Here is a 20,298-nt window from a genome sequence, read left to right as displayed (position 1 = left end):
CTGCTTAACCTGTAAAACACAAGGGTAAAACAAACCTGTCTCACGACGGTCTAACATAATATGACATACATAATATGAATGGGTGTTTATGGGAATAATTCCAATTATTTAAAATTGGCTTCCTTTCTTATGTTTGAGATAAGGGAAGCAATATTGCAAGAACACTGGCCATATCTGCCATGTTTCTTTCAACTATCTAATCCTTTCAGAGCAAGGTAGAAGGGTTTGGAGAAGTGCATAGGAAATGTAGCCTGGTCCACCAAAATGTAAGCTCATAAGATCAGGATGGTCGAACGAGGCTATAAGAAAGGAGTCCACTGTCGAGTATTGACATTCATTATGTTAGAATATCACAGGCTGCATGGCAGATGTATTGTCATTGTCAATCCTTTTTTTTAGCAGGAATTGATGGTGAAACGAAGGAGCCTTTATCTCTGTAGGCTTGCTGTAAATACATTTTAGTGTTCCTGTTTAGTTGACTTGAATCTCTAACTTCTTACATGACAAACAAAGCGACACAGCGTTTTTGCTATGTAAGCCTACAGACAACAATTATCATAAAAAGCTGAAAACCTCCTGGCTCTTTCATTATCAAAGCCATGATCGTCATCACCACTCAACCCATTTAGCACAGCTTTGCTATTTGGATTCAGCATTCAGACTTTGTTAATGATACTCTTGTCTTTTTTTAAATCAATATTTGTCTGGTTTGATCCTTTGTTTATGCCCACGGCCTAATTCATCCATAGGAAAAAGAACATCTCAACAATTAGGAGCTTGCTGAGGAGAGAATACAGAGTGTTCTTAATGACTGCTAATGTCATGCGGAGGTTGTATTAAAACGCTATTATAGCTCTTTGATGGCAGCACAGGTGGGTGATGGTGCTGAGTCATCCTTCAGACAGTGAGTCCCAAATAACACCCTATTCCCTGTTGAGTACATTATGTTTGACCAGGGCCCAGGTCAAAAGTAGTGCACTATACTGAATAGAGTGCCGTTTGGGATAGAGCCAGTGAGCAAGAGCAGGTGAACAAGGCGGTAATGGGACACCAGTATCCTCATCTGAACCGCCTCTGTTCAATAATGCATTATACAGTAGTGTTGAGGAAGACACGGGAACAATGAGAAATATTCCAAAAACTGGATCAAATTGGGTCCTGCATGTTCCTCAGCAGCATACTACCTTCTTGTGGTTTTTATATTACACATATTGTTGGGGAATGTATAGGCCTGCAATTCCTTCCAATCTGAGAAAGAGGAATGGGTGAAAGCTATATAGGGCTTAGGCTTATGCCAGGATTCATTCAGATCAGAGTTAACCCTTCTTAGCCGACAAACGCATAGCTTTTTATTGCTTTTGTTTAGGTGGTGTCAGAGGTGTAACTGCATTAGAGCTGTCAAATCAGGCTGGTCTCATAGACTAGACGTAACATGGTCAACGAAAATCCGGAACACTCAAATTAGTATGATATGTTACATTAGGTATGGTTACATTAGACAGAAGGTTCCTTAACCTCTTAAGGATCAAACCCTTTTTTTCAATTTTCGCCTAAAATAACTAACTGCCTGTAGCTCAGGACCTGAAGCAAGGATATGCATATTCTTTACATTTTAGTCATTTAGCAGAAGCTCTTATCCAGAGCGAGTTACAGTTAGTGAGTGCATACATTTTCATACTGACCACCCGTGGGAAATGAACCTATATTCTTGATACCATTTGAAAGGAAACACTTTGAAATTTGTGGAAATGTGAAATAAATGTAGGATAATATAACACAATAGATCTGGTAAAAGATAATACAAACAAAAAAACATGCATTTTCTATAAATTTTGTTCCATCTTTGAAATGCAAGAGAAAGGCCACAATATAATATTGCAGTTCAGGCGCAATTTAGATTTTGGCCACTAGATGGCAGCAGTGTGTGTGCAAAGTTTCAGATTGATCCAGTGAAGCATTGCAATACTGGACTATTTTGTATAAAGTCTGCCCAAATGTGCCGAATTGGTCAATTGATACATTTTCAAGTACATAACTATAAAGAACATACAAAAATGATATGGTAATTCAAAATGTAAGTTTACACACTCCCAGGAATGTCATTTATGATGGAACATTAATTTATACACTAACTTTTATACATCTAGATGGCCGGGCGGGGTGGGCGTGGAGCTGAAGCAATCCATGCTTTGGTTTAGTTTCCCCTGGCACTGTTTCCACATGCTAACATTTTAGCATTTGTGGCACAAATCCCTTTCAAGTCATGGGGCCAATATTAGCATTTTTTACACATCATGTTCAAATCATCTATAAGTGACTTTGTTGAGCTTCACAATAAATGTGATACTTTCGGATGATTTGGCCATGATGTGCGAAAAATGCAAATATCTCTCCCATGACTTGAATGGGATTTGTGCCACAAATGCTAAAATGTTAGCATGTGGAAACAGTGCCAGGGGAAACTAAACCAAAGCATGGATTGCTTCAGCGATACAGATTGAATAGAGCCCTTAGATTTGAGATCCTTTCCTAGTGATGTTTATTGCAACTCTCGTCACACTTTTGTTTCTTTGTCCTTAACTAATGTTTTTTTTTTTTTTTTTTTTGCAATTATGGAACACAAGCCTAATTGATATATAATCAGTACAGAATTACTTAGAGGAGAAGATGCTACAAATTGTGGTGGAGGGAGGCTTTTCAAAGGAAATTACATCCACTTAATTGTGATATCTAATTCAGAGAAAACATTGACATGTTAAAATATACTACAGTGTAATAATAGGAAATGGGCTCATTTTGCTAATTACTCATGCTGTGTATTGCGTCAAACACCCTTGTGTGTGTGTGTGTGGGGGGGTCTATAAAAATGAGGCTTGTGCCACACAGGAGACCTGCAGCAGCTTCAAGAAAGTGATGATCATGAGGGTGCTGGTGAGTTTAGTACCCTTCGTCCTTATGGTGTGGAGTGGACAAGAGACAACGGCACTTCCTATAGAGGATAACCTAGGATTGCAGCGCAACCGGGTGAGTTGATAATAATCACTCCTTATTAAACTCAATAGCGTGTTTAAAGCTTTGGTTTGGTATGGAAATGTTAGTTTCTACATATGTCAATTCAGACTTTTGGGGACAGCTCATAGTTTTGTGATACAGTTCTAAAGTTGAGCTTTGACACCACACTGGATGCTGCATGTTTGTTGTGTTGTAATATCAAGTATGAGCCATGAATTGCAAACACAAATGCTGGTATTCAATCAACTCCAGATAGTGGTTTTCCGGATACACGCTTAGAAGTCTGTTTGATTCGCACAGCAACGTGTCCTGGCTGGCTGTAGTTGACACGTGATTTAGGGCTCTATTCAATCTGTAACGCTGAAGCGTTTAGATTCCGCGATAGAAATATAAAGGTAATTTCAGATTGAGCCAACATATTCAGCAATTACGGTGAATGCAGTCTCCGCCAAAGCGGGAACATTGTATTTAAGTTCCAATCAAGCTGTAAAGCTAAAGTTCTGCGATGTGGATTGAATAGAGCCCTTAGAAACCTTTCTGACAACAAACCTGACTGAGAGGAAGTCATCCATTGGATGCAACCTAACAAGGACTTAATCAAGGGTCAACTACCTCCATCCGGGATCATGTTGTTGTGCAAATCAAATGCACCTATATCATTGATTTAACAGCCTAACACCTGCCAAAAATGTATGTTGTTTGGTCCAGGAGTTGGCTGTGGACCAGAGGGACCTGTTGAAGATGTTGTCGGGGATGAATGAGCTGACGTCAGAGTATATGTATCCTGATCAGCAGCTCCACAGAGAGCTGCAGGAGCGATCTTTCAGAGCTCAAGTCCCTCCCAGAGAGAGATCCCCCTGTAAGAACTTCTTCTGGAAGACCTTCTCGTCCTGCTAGCGATGGCACTGGCAGACAGCTGTTGACAGTCACAGTTCACACCCTGGCCTCCTAGCTGCATTGCATGAGCAATCCTCATTGTCTGAGCAATCCTCAATGACTATGAATAAACTGCAACTAAAGAAAACGAATTCTGATTGATGACTGTGTGACACAGTACCTCTGCCTATAATGTATGTCTCCTAGAATGTAGGGTAGGCAAGTGGTATTATCTTACTATTGCAGGGGTCTTTCTTTATGCTTTTCAGGGAATGTTTGAGGTGTAGAATTACAATTCCTTGCTATTAACTTTTTACATGGATTGAACATGGTTTATTGTTACTGTATCAGCAAAAGACAACACTACGAAGCCTTCATACTGTCATTACTATTAACACCAACTAAATAACACTTAGAAAAGGCTGTAGCCTAGATAATTGTTTACCTCACATTTTGGCTTCTTACCCTGCCTATATATGGTTCATTTGCATTTCTTAACTCATGAAACCACACTATCCTTAGTTTTACGCTAACAATATTTTGCTCATGGTGTGCTCCTTTCTGTCCCATAATTCTGTCCTTTTACCACACCTGTTTGACTCAAAAGCACTCAGAGGCTAAATAAACCGCTTCAAACAATGGGCAAAATTCATGCATGTGATCTAACAGACCACTAGCAAAGAGGTCAAGTTTGAATGTCTACTGAATCACACCATAGTATCTTGTTTATCCTACAGCCTATCCAATGGATGCAGAAAAGGATACATCTTAATTTCAATAACCTCATACCTCCAGAACTCATATTTAGCCTGAAATCATCATCCCTGAGATCAGTTAGAAGATTGAATCCAACATGTCATGTCAGCAGCATGACAATCAATCCCAGCATACAACCCACTAGACTAGTCCACCAGCTCTGGCGAGTTTAAATGGAACGTAATTCATGTTTTATGCACTTTTCTCTCTATGCATATTCTGACCCCGAATTTAAGCATGATAATAGCATGCTATTCGTTTGGGGTGGAGATTAAAGAAATGAAAATGTGGTGATACACCGTATTCTGACCTTGATTTAATTCCCTCGTAATTCCACCACCTTTACGCGCGATGAAACAATGGATACGGTCGAGCAATCTGTTGGTTCCAAGTGGAACAACATCTACTTTATTTTTTTCTGGTAGAAATAACACCTTTCTCCATGCACTGTAATTTACACATTGATCAGAGCTATTGATAAGAGCTAGGTAAATGAGTAAGCCGTTTGGATAAGGGAATTCTAAATATAAATTACAATTGTTTTTGATTTTACCTTACGATCGCTGAAGACATTTGAAAACAGTCATAAGGCAGCAAACTGAAGCATATCAACATATCACCTTTTCCACAGTGAAGTTTATGAAACGCTGGCCTTATATCTTGCAAGGATGAAATTTGGAGAACCAAGCTATAGGCTTCTGTAGCCATGAGCAAATGACAGTATAGCACCAAACCTACCGAGTTGATTTATGATTTCTATAATATTTTAATTATATGCCCTGACTTTTCACTGTATCGTGTTAAATATTAGCCACTATCGGTGGCCACCGTCAGTTATACCCACATTTATAACTGTCACTTTAGTCACCTGGCGCAAGGTTCACGATGACTGGAACATTGTCTTCACAGTTCCATGATTAGTGAGGATTATTAGGGTAGATTTATAGGACTACTGTTCAACCCCTATTGTACACTTTTCTCACGTTCCAATATTGTATGAATTGAACAATTTAATATGGCAACTTTCAGGATGAATCAAACCACTGTATTTATGATTCACCAACATATTTCGTGCGTAAAGGCTCTCCAAACCAGTTTTTTAAAATACTTTCCTAACCCTAATAATAAAGATCAGAGTATTTTTTATCTACCAATTGGTGCTGAAAATGAGACGAATATGCGTGTTTTCTTTCATTGATCCATAATATTCTGAACGTTCTCTCCATATATTCTAGTGAGTCTGTCGAGAAAATTAAAATTAAATGTACACCAAATTTAAAGGGATGGCTTTAGATAAATGTACTGAGAACCCTATTAAATGAAAACTCCACGAGAATGTCTGTTGGCCAGCAAGTGGGAGGGTTTTCAACAGTTGAATTAGGGTCAGCGCTATCCGGCATCCTTGGGACGTCCCTACCACAAACCCTAACCCTAAGAAGGAACCCTTACTTTAAACCATTTTACATTTCAACTTCAATGGGGTAGGAACGTCCCAAGGATTCCGGATAGCGCGGACCGTTGAATTACATCACAGATTATCCATTATATTGATCAGATTGTCAAGTGGCCGATCTAACAATTGAAGGAAGTTGGGAGGAGGCAAGATCAGGTGGGACCATTCTAGCCAATGAGAGGGCAGGTACGTGTGGCACAACTCCGCTATAAAGTGTTTTTTTCTCAAAGTTGCCAGGATGTCAGGTGTCCTACATGTCAGTACGCTCAAAATAACCTAAGCATAATGCAACATCTATTCGATCAAATAAACCACACGTGGCAAATAAGCAGTACGTTTTTGTTAAACAAATTCGACACTCTTCTCCTTAACCGTCATACAAAAACACCTCCTTTGGTAAAAAATTAATAAATAAAAAAAACGCCACCTGCTGGAGAAGACAGTTTTTGGTCCCATTTATCCCTCTGGCTTTGCCTCTTCCTCTCTGCTTACATGTATTCAGCGCGGGAAATGCAAAGCCTGTTACTCACCTCTGGATAAGAGCGTCTGCTAAATGACTAAAATGTAAATGTAAATAAGGTAAATCTGAATTAGGAAAGGCATGCATTTCCTTAGTCTGAATCGGACCCACAATGAAGAGTGTCTACTTTCCCACATCTCCCCAATTTAAACAAAGCTTTAGACTTAAATGCAGAGGGGGTCCTTTCACCAACCTACTAGAAAACCCTTTTAGGCAGCCATTACCAAGAGTGAAAAGAGTGAGTTATTTGAAAACATGGAGGAGCATCAAAATAGGTATTTAGGCCTGCTTATTAATCATAATATCAGTAGTATAACAATAATTTGATTGCAAGCCTGTTAACTAAAACACATCCTGGGCAGTTGAATTTAGACAAGTGTTTATTAAATGTACCCATTACATTAAAGGGGCAATCTGCATTTCAAACAATAAAGTGGGCACCACAGCAGTGATTTGGTAAATAGCTTGGGGATGAGGCTGGAGTCAATGTGCAAATTCATAGACAGAGCTATGGATGCAAGGACTGACCATCCATGAGATAAAAATTACAGTCTTAACCATGGGCTCTATTCAATCCGTAGCACTAAAGATCCGATTTATAGCACGATTGACAATTAAAGGCAATGTTTCCGCGGTCGTGGAGGCTGCATTCAAGGCTGCATATGTCGGCTTAATTGGAAATTACCTTTACAGTGGAGAAAAAAAGTATTTAGTCAGCCACCAATTGTGCAAGTTCTCCCACTTAAAAAGATGAGAGAGGCCTGTAATTTTCATCATAGGTACACGTCAACTATGACAGACAAATTGAGAATATTTTTTCCAGAAAATCACATTGTAGGATTTTTAATGAATTTATTTGCAAATTATGGTGGAAAATAAGTATTTGGTCACCTACAAACAAGCAAGATTTCTGGCTCTCACAGACCTGTAACTTCTTCTTAAAGAGGCTCCTCTGTCCTCCACTCGTTACCTGTATTAATGGCACCTGTTTGAACTTGTTATCAGTATAAAAGACACCTGTCCACAACCTCAAAAGTCACACTCCGAACTCCACTATGGCCAAGACCAAAGAGCTGTCAAAGGACACCAGAAACAACATTGTAGACCTGCACCAGGCTGGGAAGACTGCATCTGCAATAGGTAAGCAGCTTGGTTTGAAGAAATCAACTGTGGGAGCAATTATTAGGAAATGGAAGACATACAAGACCACTGATAATCTCCCTCGATCTGGGGCTCCACGCAAGATCTCACCCCGTGGGGTCAAAATGATCACAAGAACGGTGAGCAGAAATCCCAGAACCACACGGGGGGACCTACTGAATGACCTGCAGAGAGCTGGGACCAAAGTAACAAAGCCTACCATCAGTAACACACTACGCCGCCAGGGACTCAAATCCTGCAGTGCCAGACGTGTCCCCCTGCTTAAGCCAGTACTTGTCCAGGCCCGTCTGAAGTTTGCTAGAGTGCATTTGGATGATCCAGAAGAGGATTGGGAGAATGTCATATGGTCAGATGAAACCAAAATATAACTTTTTGGTAAAAACTCAACTCGTCGTGTTTGGAGGACAAAGAATGCTGAGTTGCATCCAAAGAACACCATACCTACTGTGAAGCATGGGGGTGGAAACATCATGCTTTGGGGCTGTTTTTCTGCAAAGGGACCAGGACGACTGATCCGTGTAAAGGAAAGAATGAATGGGGCCATGTATCGTGAGATTTTGAGTGAAAACCTCATTCCATCAGCAAGGGCATTGAAGATGAAACGTGGCTGGGTCTTTCAGCATGACAATGACCCCAAACACACCGCCCGGGCAACGAAGGAGTGTCTCAGAAGCATTTCAAGGTCCTGGAGTGGCCTAGCCAGTCTCCAGATCTCAACCCCATAGAAAATCTTTGGAGGGAGTTGAAAGTCCGTGTTGCCCAGCGACAGCCCCAAAACATCACTGCTCTAGAGGAGATCTGCATGGAGGAATGGGCCAAAATACCAGCAACAGTGTGTGAAAACCTTGTGAAGACTTACAGAAAACGTTTGACCTGTGTCATTGCCAACAAAGGGTATATAACAAAGTATTGAGAAACTTTTGTTATTGACCAAATACTTATTTTCCACCATAATTTGCAAATAAATTCATAAAAAATCCTACAATGTGATTTTCTGGATTTTTTCTCCTCATTTTGTCTGTCATAGTTGACGTGTACCTATGATGAAAATTACAGGCCTCTCTCATCTTTTTAAGTGGGAGAACTTGCACAATTGGTGGCTGACTAAATACTTTTTTCCCCCCACTGTACATTTTGGCACGGATCATCTGCAAAATGTATTGAATCCAGCCCCATGTCAAATAGGGGGTGCTTATATTTTTCCTGTTTCACACATGTACAAGTGTGTGGTGTGAAATGGAAATGTGTTTATTGCATATCTCACTCCCCCAGAGACACCCTCGGAGAGTGGGGTCACGGCCAGGGATCAGCCATTATTGATGGCGACCCTGGAGCAATTAGGGTTAAGTGCCTTGCTCAAGAGCAGATCGACAGATTTTTCACCTAGTCGGCTCGGGGATTCGAACTTTCGGTTACTGGCCCAACTCTCTAACCGCTAGGCTACCTGTCGCACTGTTTTGAGGCTATATAGTGTTTGTTTACAATTACATTGTTTATCAACAGAGGAGTCAAACAATCTTATATTTTTGGGCCTGATGGGTTTAGACCACACAGCTGATTCAAATAACCAACTCATCATCAAGCTTTCATTATTTGAATCAGCTGTGTAGTGCTAGGGGAAAAACCTACATTTAAGGACATTTCCTATTGAGCCGACATATGCAGTCTCTGCTAACTCCGGAACATTTCCCAAATTAAATAAATGATCTCACTCCAATAAATGTGTATAGAAAGTTAGCAAAAATAGATAAGATCTTGCTACCATGGAAAGGTAAATACCTGTCAATTTGTGGAAAAATCACCCGGATTAACTCTAGTATTATCCCAGTTTACCTATTTGCTTATGGTCTTGCAAATTAGTAAGATTGTCTCACCCAATGTTCAAGAATGGCCTTTTTCCCTTTATTCAGATTACAACCTCTCACTTTAAGTTATTTGAAAAGGAAATAATCTCCCAAATATCACTATTTCTAAAACAAGCCATAGAAAGTTGGTTGCAATTTCAATTTAATCCTCCAGAAACGACAGAACAAATAATGCAACAAATATTGTGGTTAAACTCAAATATACTAATAGATAAAAAACCATTTTTTTGACAAAATGTTTTTAAAAAGTATAATCTTCCTAAATTATATTATCGGTAGGACTGGTGGAGTTATGTCGCACATGCAGCTAACAAAAACATATGGAAATGTCTGCTCTACCCAAAATTACAACCAAATAATTGCAGCATTACCGCAAAAATGGAAAAGGAAAGTGGAAGGGGGAAAAAGTAAGGAACTTGTCTGTCAGCCTTGCATTAAATAATATAATTGGTTAAAGAAAATTGTGACAAATAAAAAAGTATACCAGTTTCATTTAAGGACAAAAGGATTGACAGCCGTCCCATATAGATTGCAAAATAGTTGGGAAGAGATTTTTGACGTACCGATTCCATGGCATAGTGTTTATGAATTGATACGCAAAACAACGCCGGATTCAAAACTTTGCCTTTAAATTTCAATCACACTGTATTGCTGAACTTCCGTGACGCGGATTGAATAGAGCACCTAATTTGGCTATTGGATTTTTGTGGACATCGACCAAATGTCAAGTAAAATAAAATCAGCAACTTTAATCAATCATGGGCAATTATAATCCATTTAGCCTATCAATTACTGCTTATTTAAATTATTTACCAACCATATTTTGCTGTCCGTTAAAAAATATATATATTTGAATGATTTATGTAAATTCAAAAGTTCTTAAATCGATTAAATTAATGAGCCTCAGGTGCCACCTGAAAAGTTGTGGGCCAGACTTTGTTACCACCTGGAGGTTTAAATGTTATATTGGCCATATCAAAGACATTCAATTGGGTATGAGTCAGTTAATAAGCAAATTGCTCCCATTCTAAATTCAACAAAATGCAGAGTTGATCTATAAAAGAGATTGCTCCAATGTTGCCTTAAGGCTGCCACACTGACTCAAATTCATGAAACGGTGAGCTTTGCAACAATTTCTGACTAGGCACAAAATATGGTGCTGGCTGCTGAAAGACTATATAACCTTGTCTAAACAGAGAAATACAACAAATTATTACAAATTTAAAACTTTATTTTACACTTCAGAGAACTAAAAATAAAGAGTTCAATATCTGTACACAAGTGATAGATTCCTGAGGGGTATACTACAAAGTAGGTTAAACTAGTTAGCCAGCTAACTTCGATAAAGAACCAGAAATAACTATTGTTTTTCTATTTAAGAAAACTAAACTTAGATATGCATTTTTGGTTGTTGTGACCAAAGTTATTTCAGAATATTTAGGCAAGTTAGCTGGCTAACTCATTGAACTTGCTCTGTAGTATACCCCTCTGCTGGCGAGTTCAATCAACAATTTTCCAAATATCTAAAACCCTGTAAAACTGACTCAAGTCACTCCCCTTTACAGCCTTAAAATAATTTGAATGTCCAGTAAATCCGACTGAAATTGTACATTTTGAACCACATGAAAAAGATATCTACGGAATACTTGAAATAAAAGCCTTTAACTTAAATCTTTTCATTTACAATAACCGATGGCTGTATTGGGACAAAGCATAATTGAACGACACAAAATTAATCTTTCAAAAGCAAGATTTAAAGGTCATTTCTTTAAAAAAAGACTAAACAAAAACATGATCGTCACTGAATAGCAGGCAATTTGTTAAATAAATGCAATGTTGGACTTGCTTTTAAAATGTACTTGTTTGAAGGTATAAATCTAATACCTCTGCCCAATTGAGAATGGTCTGTTTTAAATTTCAGTGGGGGTGATCCAAGGGGTCTTGTTAGTGAGGTGAAGAAGTCCCTTTTCAGGCATAAGGCAGCCCCCAACCAACAGTGCAAACTCCAGTCTTCAGCTTCCCGAAAATTGACTTCACTCTGGGGTTCAGATGTAAACCTGGGCCAGCCGTGTCCAAGGTCCCTATACATGCGAATTAAAGTGTTGGCAGTTCAATTAATGTTAAGTAAAAATAAAAAGTCACTGTAAGGTAGGCAAAATACCTAGTCAAATTTTATTTTATTCGAGAATTCCCTTTGATTCACAAAACATATAAAATGCATTCAAAAAGACTTCAACACAAACTTTCAATAGGGACTCAAACGCTCGCCACTGCACCCTCTTAAGACACACAAGTTCACTTGCACCTTCACACACTCCTCCAAGCTCCCCCAGTGCTCTCAACACAGAATCACAAAAAGGTCACATTTTCACACAAAGGGGTAGGAACAAGGAGAAAATAAAGCACACACCATACAGCATTCACATCAAATCAGACAGCAAGAAAGGATACAAATATCCATAGCGCTAAACATTCCACTGTGTTTAAGATTAAGTATGATAGAAATATTAGAGAAAGGAGACCTTGGGGATCTCAAGATGCAATAAAATGTCCTTTTGATGGTCATATGGAACACACTCGTACTTGCTTCTTCCTTTCACACTCGCACAAAGCCACAGGTTATTCTTAACTCTCGCAGACATCTGGCCCTTTAGCATCGCACAACCAGTCCTCTTCACACTTGCTTTCTTTCCCGTTCGCTCACTCAGTCTCACTCTTTGGCCACCACCAATCGCAATGTTCTCAAAAGCGAGACAAAAAGCAGACAAGATTTGTATATCCATGAAAAGGGGAGAAAAAAGGCAACACCCACCGTCTAACACAGTATATGCAGAGTGAAGCTGTGTCTTTTGATGGCAAAGCATTTACACATGGGAAGAGGGGTACCGATACTGAGTTCAGTCGAACATTGCTGCCAACGAGGGGCTTCTTCCCGGGAAATTCGAAAACAGTTGGTTAACTGTTGAAGAGATTTTCATGAAGGCGTTTCCATAAAACGGCAAACAAAAAAGATACAATCAACTGCATACAGAGATTAAACATCAAACCCAATTCAAGACCATTTAACCATATACAGGTGGTTGAGGGGCGGTGTCGTGATACTTGTGCATCTCAGAAATATCTACTTAGCATGCAGTCATCATCTGATGTCTTATACAAAATAACTTTTTCTCAAGAAAAACAAAAAACTACAAATGTAGTGTAGCAGTTTACCACTAACAAACTATACACTTCAACCACTCTGTGCACTCATTTCCTACAGAATTAGTCACCCACACACACACACACAAAATGAATGTCTTCTTTAACAAAACGACAAAAGGCAATAGTTTTAAATAGCAGGGACATATGATATGACTATAACTCTTTCTTGCCCCTCAAAATACTTACCAGATTAATCTAGAAATAAGAAAGACTATCAATCAAAGCTCTCTACATTCCCCAACCTGATGACTTTGACTCCATAGAGGTGCCAAAGCCAGAGCTGAACCCACTGCTGGAGGCAGAGTTAGTGCCTGCAGCCCACCCAAGACTAGCTGAGCTGGGACTGCTGTAACTGGTGCTAGAACCATAGGCCTGGCTTTGATCTCCGGTGGCACTGGTCTGCCCGGCGGCGGTGGTGCCTGCCGCATTGGTCTGACCCTGCTGGTTAGCCAGCATACTTTGCAGAGCGGCAGCCATCATGGCTGGGTTAAGGCTAAAGCCCCCAAAATTCACCCCGCTACTGCCACTGCTTGGTAGCCCTCCACGACCACCGCCATAGCCCTGACCCCCGAACCCACCAGCCCCACGATCCATCATTTGCCTACTATTATTGTGCTTAGGCTCGGCGTTGGAGATGTGCACGCTGACGCCCTTGATGATCAGGTCCTCTCCGCACAGGGCTGAGGCAACCTAGAGAGACGGGGGCGGGTGGAGGAGATGATTCAACACACAAACCAACCAGAATGTAATCTGCGCACCATGTCAAAAGTCTTCACCCAACAGGTTGAGCAACGGCCATAAGAAAACATACCTGGTCGTCTGAGAACGTGACAAAGGCAAACGCCCGGAAGGGTTTGGGAATGAAGACGTCGGTGACCTCGCCATACTGCATGAAGAACTGCCGGAGCTCATCGGTGGTTATGTCCTCTGTGCAGCGGCCAACAAAGATTTTACAGTTGCGCATGGGCTCATCAGGACCTGCCTATCATGAAAATAAAAGAGAGAAAGCGCTTTGAGTATTTTACTTGCACTGGGGATAGATCAAAATGGAGACTTTAGAGGAAAGGCTTCAAATAAGCGAGTACTCCTTACATATTGCTTAAATACCTTAGAGTTTGGTAGTTTGCAGTCACACCATCTTCCATCAATCATGTGCCGCTGAGAAATCACTTTGGATTGAGTCTCATACTCAGTGAACCGAACAAAGCCAAACCCCTTTGAGTTCCCAGTCTTGACATCTCTTTTGACCTGCAGAGAGAGAGAAGTATGATTATTGACATGCATGGTTACCTCCATGAAGTACATCAACCATTAAACCAAATGTTGATATGGTTGGGTTACCTGCACCATGATGACTTCTCCAAACGTGGCAAAGTAGTCTTTCAAATCTTGCTCAGATGTTTTCCAAGGCAACCCAAGGATAATGAGGTCTGAAGTTCTCTCGATACCTCTCTTCATTTTTACAGCAGAGACAGCATCCATTTCATCCATCTTCCTTTTGTTATCTGACACAGGAATACAACATGTTGTAAAACATGATGATACAGTGATAAGACAAAATCAAAAGGCAGTCAAGCAAAATACTTGGTCATTAGCCTAAACACACTAGCTAAATAGCTAGCGAGGCAATTGAAATAATAATAATAATAATATGCCATTTAGCAGACGCTTTTATCCAAAGCGACTTACAGTCATGCGTGCATACATTTTTTTGTGTATGGGTGGTCCCGGGGATCGAACCCACTAATTAAATGAAGCTTAAATGTTAGCTAGTTCTGAAATAGTCTAGTTACCTAAGGCCAATATAAACTTTTTGTGCACCAACTTTAGTTAAATGTGTAACTCACTAAATGAAGCTGCATAGTTACTGTTACAAGTACTAGCTTGTTTCGCATGACCGTGTACACTGTACAGTCAGTCAAACGTAGCTAGCTAGTACTGGTAGATAGCTAGTAACGTTACTGGTAACAGTAACCAAGTAGCTTCATTTAATTAGTTAGCTAACGTACCCACTAACGTTGCCTCTAAACGAAAAAACACCTTACCTTTTGGGTAGTTGACGACGTACACCAGACTACCCCAGTCATTCTCAGGTGCATGTAAGATACCCTCAACTAGACGGACGCCTCGCATGCACTGAGACGCAGGATTCCTGTAACGTAGGCCGCACGCTCCGGGAAACTGGGCTGCTACTGTTGACAGCAAAACAGTACCATCATCCTCAGATGGGATCTCCATTGGCTCTTCGTTTTCATCCTCTCCCACGCGAATGTACAACTCTGCCATGATCTCGAAGTTAGATGAGCAAGTAATGTAAACAAGCTAGCTAATGGCTAATTCAAGTTCACAAAGCTGACGGCGCACGCGGGGTTGTCGATTGTTAGCTAGCAAGCTAGCTGGCCTAGCAATATTCCAAAGGGCTTCTAATCTAACTATCTTAATAAAAGATGACAAAGACAAAAATTATAATTTGTACGTTCACGGGACATACGTCTATTGAAAAAAATACACAGAGATTTGGCGTCTGAGAGCTGAAAGGGCCCTCTTTAGCGGGCTAAAAAACAACGCACACACTTGCAAAATGAATGGCTAGCAGGATCTCGCCCGCATACGATACACAAATATTTGCCTCAACTTTACTGGTTCAAAAACGAGGTCGACCGGGTCTTGAATTAAATTATCCTTGATGAATTATAAAAACCGGCATAATTACACGTCAAATTTGTGAGGGATTTTTTTTTAATGAAAGTCGTCCGCTAATCTCCCTTACCTTCAAACTTCTAAAATGTCCGCTTTGCTTGTACACAAATTATGACGTCACTTTCGTACGGTAACAAAGGTACCTTCAAAATAAAAGCCCACATTTCAAAATGTTGCAATGCTAATACTATAACAAATAAAAAATATATTACATTGTTATCGGAGTGCAAATTATACCATGACATTCGGGGGAGCCTCTACCTGTGGGGCGGCGCAGAATTGGCCCAGCGTCGTCCAGGGTAGGGGAGGGAATGGCCGGCAGGGATGTAGCTCAGTTGGTAGAGCATGGCGTTTGCAACGCCAGGGTTGTGGGTTCAATTCCCACAGTATGAAAAATAAAATAATAATGTATGCACTCACTAACTGTAAGTCGCTCTGGATAAGAGCGTCTGCTAAATGACTAAAGTGTAATTGTCAGCTATGGTGATCATTTGGTGCAAGATAATGTGCCTTTTCTATTCAAGGTATCATTAACTTTGAGTCCTCCCACCTCCCTGCCCAATCCCGAATCACACACTTTAAATACTTCATTTGAATCCACAGAGATATTGCTATCGTACATCACTAAATCACTGCATTGTAGTCTGGATGTAGTCTGGATCACACTGAATGTGTTCTCTGTTGGGTGGTGCAGGAACCATTGGACACTTCATTATGAAGCTGTGAGTTCGACCTCCAAAACTGTTGATTCTCTTCACCAAATTCAGCACAAGGACATTGTTGCCATGCTGCTAGGATGCAACCATCACACCAAACAAAAAGTGGTCATACTGGATCAGGAAAAGGTAGCCTACTAGCTACAATGTTTATTGCACACTTCCCATCACAGATTCAAAAGTATTGGTTATTGGTTGGTAATAAATCTCTGACCCAATACAAGATAATCTCAAAGTGCATAGGGAGAATGGTGGAGAATCGGGACCTAGCCAAAGTCCTACATTGCTGCTATAAAACAGCCATTGTACATACTGTAACTCTAAAGATGTAGTTCTTGTCAGGATCTTTGTTTAGTGAGAATCCACATGCAGAAAACTGGAGGTTCAGGTGATCCAAAGAAGCAAGGCTTACTACTGAGGACAAAGGGATGAAAAGGCATTACAAAACAAACGTAGAGCAATAAAACATAATAATGCAGCCTAATCTTGATTGTGACACAACCTCTCATGTAGAATACAAAATGTGAAATGTTCATGAAACAAATATGTGATGTAGCTTAATGCCAAAAAGTATATTTGAAATGCTTCACAAAAATATGTGATATAGCTGGTACCCAGTAGGCAAAACTGGGCAAATCTGGTTGAATTGACATAATAATAACATCATTTCAACCAGTTTTACCCGCTGGGTAGAATATTAGGTTATTAGTTAGATAAAATTGGGATAGTCACCTTGAATTCTTAGGGCCCTGGACGGAGAGACAGAGTCTCAAGCCCTCTATTCTCATTCTGTGGACCCACACCTCCATGTACTCTGAGAAGCGTTCCACATCTCCCTCTGAAAATAAGTTTCATTTCAGTGGGTTGGTTCTATTGTTGCAGGCTACCTGTAATTTACCAAGGTTACCGGAATCGTTGGTAATTTTGGTAACTAACAGGTAATCTATGCAATCTGTGGTAATTTAGGTAATTTATACTTGAACAATTTCGAAATAAACCTATTAATATAGTATTCATTTTTAGTGTGGCAGCCACACTTTAACTTAACTTATAGTTATTATTATTCTTTATAATTCCTCTTACACCGTTTAAGATAGAAACGCTGTTCAAACTTTAAAACGTGTAAACTGGTCTGGAATAGTATGCTTGCATAAAACTTTTTATACTAAAATATTGAACTTTCTGTCACTTTAATGGGATTTCCTCAGCATTCTAAAGGTCCCATTGTGACATCATAACACCCAACATTCTATTCTATTCACTGTAAACAATGTAACTTTTGACACAAATCAGCTACTTTGAAGACTTTCCCAACAATTTAGACAAAAAGTTAGAGCATATGAAATCTGCCTCCACTTCTCTGCTTTTCAAATCTGAAACAGAACAGAATGATCTTCTATCAATCAAAAATGACAGCTGTTTTAGTAAACGCATCAACTACTTTTCATCTCAACTTTTACAAACAACTGAAATTTTACTTACCCAGCACTTTAGCCAAAAACCAAGAAGGAATGACATCTTGGTCTTCTTCTCTGCTATTTAAATCTGGAATCAGAACAGAACCATCTACTACCAATCAGGAGATACGGCTGTTTTAGTAACTGCATCACCTAATTTACCACTGTTGAATTAACTGCCATGGAACTTTTCAGAACTTTTCAGAACTTTCAAATTATAACAATAGGGGCTCACATAAGACGTATTATGCCACACAGTACTGTTTGTCTACATGTAGTTATCTTTTACCTTTTGTACTGGTCTGTAGTCTGCCTTGCACAGTAGTAAACTCCCATCCAGCTGGCGGCGCTGATGTGCAATTCTTTGCACGCCACCCCACTAGTACCAAGCAATTTCATTTTTTTTATTGATTAGAACACAGAAGTAGGATTGAAGACAACTTTGTTTTGATTTCAAACATTCTTTGTGTGGAGTAAAGAAAGATATAATGACATACACAACACATTCACAACTCTTATTAGACCAAAAATGTCCATTCATCCATATTCCATAACTTTGCATCTTTGCATCCTCCTTTGCATCTTTGCATCCCTCCATCCATTAGGTATTTCATCCTGTGTCCTTCATTTATTTATCTATCCATTTATTAATATATCCTATTTATTGATCTATCCATCCAGTCATAACTTGCTTTTAACAACTTTATCATTTGATTAAAAAAGACATGTATGGTTGAAGGGAGGCTAAAACAAACTTCTAAAAATTTTCCACTAGAGGCACCATCATATTTCTCTCCCTAAATGATAGCCTACAATTTTCTAATTCCTTATGAGTAATTATTACACTTTGCATATTCTGTGGTTTTCTAGTAGGAGAGTATATAAAAGTATAGTAGTCTTATTTGTGATGAAATATGTGATCCAACTGCCCCACACTCTAAAGTAATAAGGTTGATATAGTAGTCTATCAAAGTAATCAGACCAGCTATTTTAATATATTTAACTTTGACAATATTGCACCGCTTCACTTAAGTAAAACGTTTTAAACTTCTTCCACTACCACAAAAATACTTTGTGAAGTCACAAACATGTTGTGATGGAAAATTACCATCTAGTTTATATCTGTGTCCATGAGTTTCTAGTGGCTACATCATATGGTTCAAGAGAAAATAGCCTAATTAATGACAAAAGCATCTAATCAACAATGGCATTATTAGGTGTGATTTCTGAAAGCAAAGCACAACTTTAGAAACTGCTCATACTTCTTCTTATTCCGCTGGAACCTCTAGTTCCAAAACTGTAAAAGCTACCAAAACCAAAACAACTTTAAAAGGAGCAGGCTGGCACTGGTCAGTGTGCTTACAGCATTTTGGTACTGCTACTACTACTACTACTACTTTTCACACTACAACCATATTTCCATAAATCTCAATGCATTACAATGGCCATAGACTTGAAGGGGAAAATGTTGCTCCCCCTGGCTCCCCCGTAATTCGTATCTGATTGTAATCAATGGCCATTTTATGGTGCTTATAAGCAAATGCAAGAAGGAATTTCAGATTTTTTAAATATATACACTACCAGTGAAAGGTTTGGACACACCTACTCATTCCAGGGTTTTTCTTTATTTTTTAAAATATTTTTACATTGTAGAATAATAGTGAAGACATCAAAACTATGAAATAACACATATGGAATCACGAAGTAACCAAAAAAGTGTTAAACAAATCAAAATATATTTTACATTTGAGATTCTTCAAATAGCCACCCTTAGCCTTGATGACAGCTTTGCACACTCTTGGCATTCTCTCAACCACCTTCATGAGGTAGTCACCTGGAATGCATTTCATTAACAGGTGTGCCTTCTTAAAAGTTAATTTGTGGAATTTCTTTCCTTCTTAATGCGTGTGAGCCAATCAGTTGTGTTGTGACAAGGTAGGGGGGGTATACAGAAGATAGCCCTATTTGGTAAAAGGCCAAGTCCATATTATGGCAAGAACAGCTCAAATAAGCAAAGAGAAACGACAGTCCATCATTACTTTAAGACATGAAGGTCAGGTCAATACGGAACTTCCTTCAAGTGCAGTCGCAAAAACCTTCAAGCGCTATGATGAAACTGGCTCTCATGATGACCGCCACAGGAAAGGAAGGCCCAGAGTTACCTCTGCTGCAGAGGATAAGTTCATTAGAGTTAACGGCACCTCAGATTGCAGCCCAAATAAATGCTTCAGAGTTCAAGTCACAGACACATCTCAACATCAACTGTTCAGAGAAGACTGCATGAATCAGGCCTTCATGGTCGAATTGCTGCAAAGAAACCACTACTAAAGGACACCAATAAGAAGAAGAGACTTGCTTTTGCCAAGAAACACGAGCAATGGACATTAGACCGGTGGAAATCTGTCCTTTGGTCTGATGAGTCCAAATTTGAGATTTTTGGTTCCAACCGCCGTGTCTTTGTGAGACTCAGAGTAGGTGAACGGATGATCTCCGCATGTGTGGTTCCCACCATGAAACATGGAGGAGGAGGTGGGATGGTGTGGGGGTGCTTTGCTGGTGACACTGTCAGTGATTTATT

General features: G+C 39.6%; 3 protein-coding genes across 7 annotated transcripts in view; 2 read left to right on the top strand and 1 right to left on the bottom strand.

The window, feature by feature from the left end:
- The first annotated feature begins 2,892 nt into the window (after positions 1-2,892).
- Positions 2,893-4,521, top strand: sst6.2 (somatostatin 6.2). The gene is made up of 2 exons (XM_084185210.1): positions 2,893-3,024; positions 3,721-4,521. Exons 1-2 carry the CDS (start codon positions 2,914-2,916, stop codon positions 3,907-3,909), a joined length of 300 nt encoding a protein of 99 aa, XP_084041336.1. The 5' UTR covers positions 2,893-2,913; the 3' UTR covers positions 3,910-4,521.
- A 1,611-nt stretch (positions 4,522-6,132) lies between these two features.
- Positions 6,133-20,298, top strand: part of ciroz (ciliated left-right organizer protein containing ZP-N domains) — a 37,244-nt gene continuing 23,078 nt past the window's right edge. The window contains exon 1 of the mRNA XM_084184397.1: positions 6,133-6,283. The gene's annotated coding sequence lies outside the window, so the exon portion shown is untranslated. The remainder of the gene's footprint in view (positions 6,284-20,298) is intronic.
- Positions 10,859-15,653, bottom strand: tardbpa (TAR DNA binding protein a). 5 transcript variants are annotated; one of them, XR_014614879.1, is made up of 7 exons: positions 14,893-15,653; positions 14,189-14,352; positions 13,955-14,095; positions 13,659-13,829; positions 13,453-13,537; positions 12,456-12,602; positions 10,859-11,724 (listed from the first exon to the last, which is right to left on the bottom strand). XR_014614879.1 is itself a non-coding variant. In XM_084185208.1 (6 exons), exons 1-6 carry the CDS (start codon positions 15,131-15,133, stop codon positions 12,541-12,543), a joined length of 891 nt encoding a protein of 296 aa, XP_084041334.1. In that variant the 5' UTR covers positions 15,134-15,653; the 3' UTR covers positions 11,802-12,540. The 5 variants fall into 5 exon arrangements, 3 of the variants coding, with proteins under 3 accessions (XP_084041334.1, XP_084041335.1, XP_084041333.1); XR_014614880.1 differs by having other exon boundaries at positions 10,860-11,724; positions 13,426-13,537; XM_084185208.1 differs by lacking the exon at positions 10,859-11,724 and having other exon boundaries at positions 11,802-12,602; positions 13,426-13,537.

This window comes from Coregonus lavaretus (assembly GCF_964263955.1).
Source record: "Coregonus lavaretus genome assembly, chromosome: 20".
NCBI classification, from domain to species: Eukaryota; Metazoa; Chordata; class Actinopteri; order Salmoniformes; family Salmonidae; genus Coregonus; species Coregonus lavaretus.
This window is presented reverse-complemented; position numbering and strand designations above follow the sequence as displayed.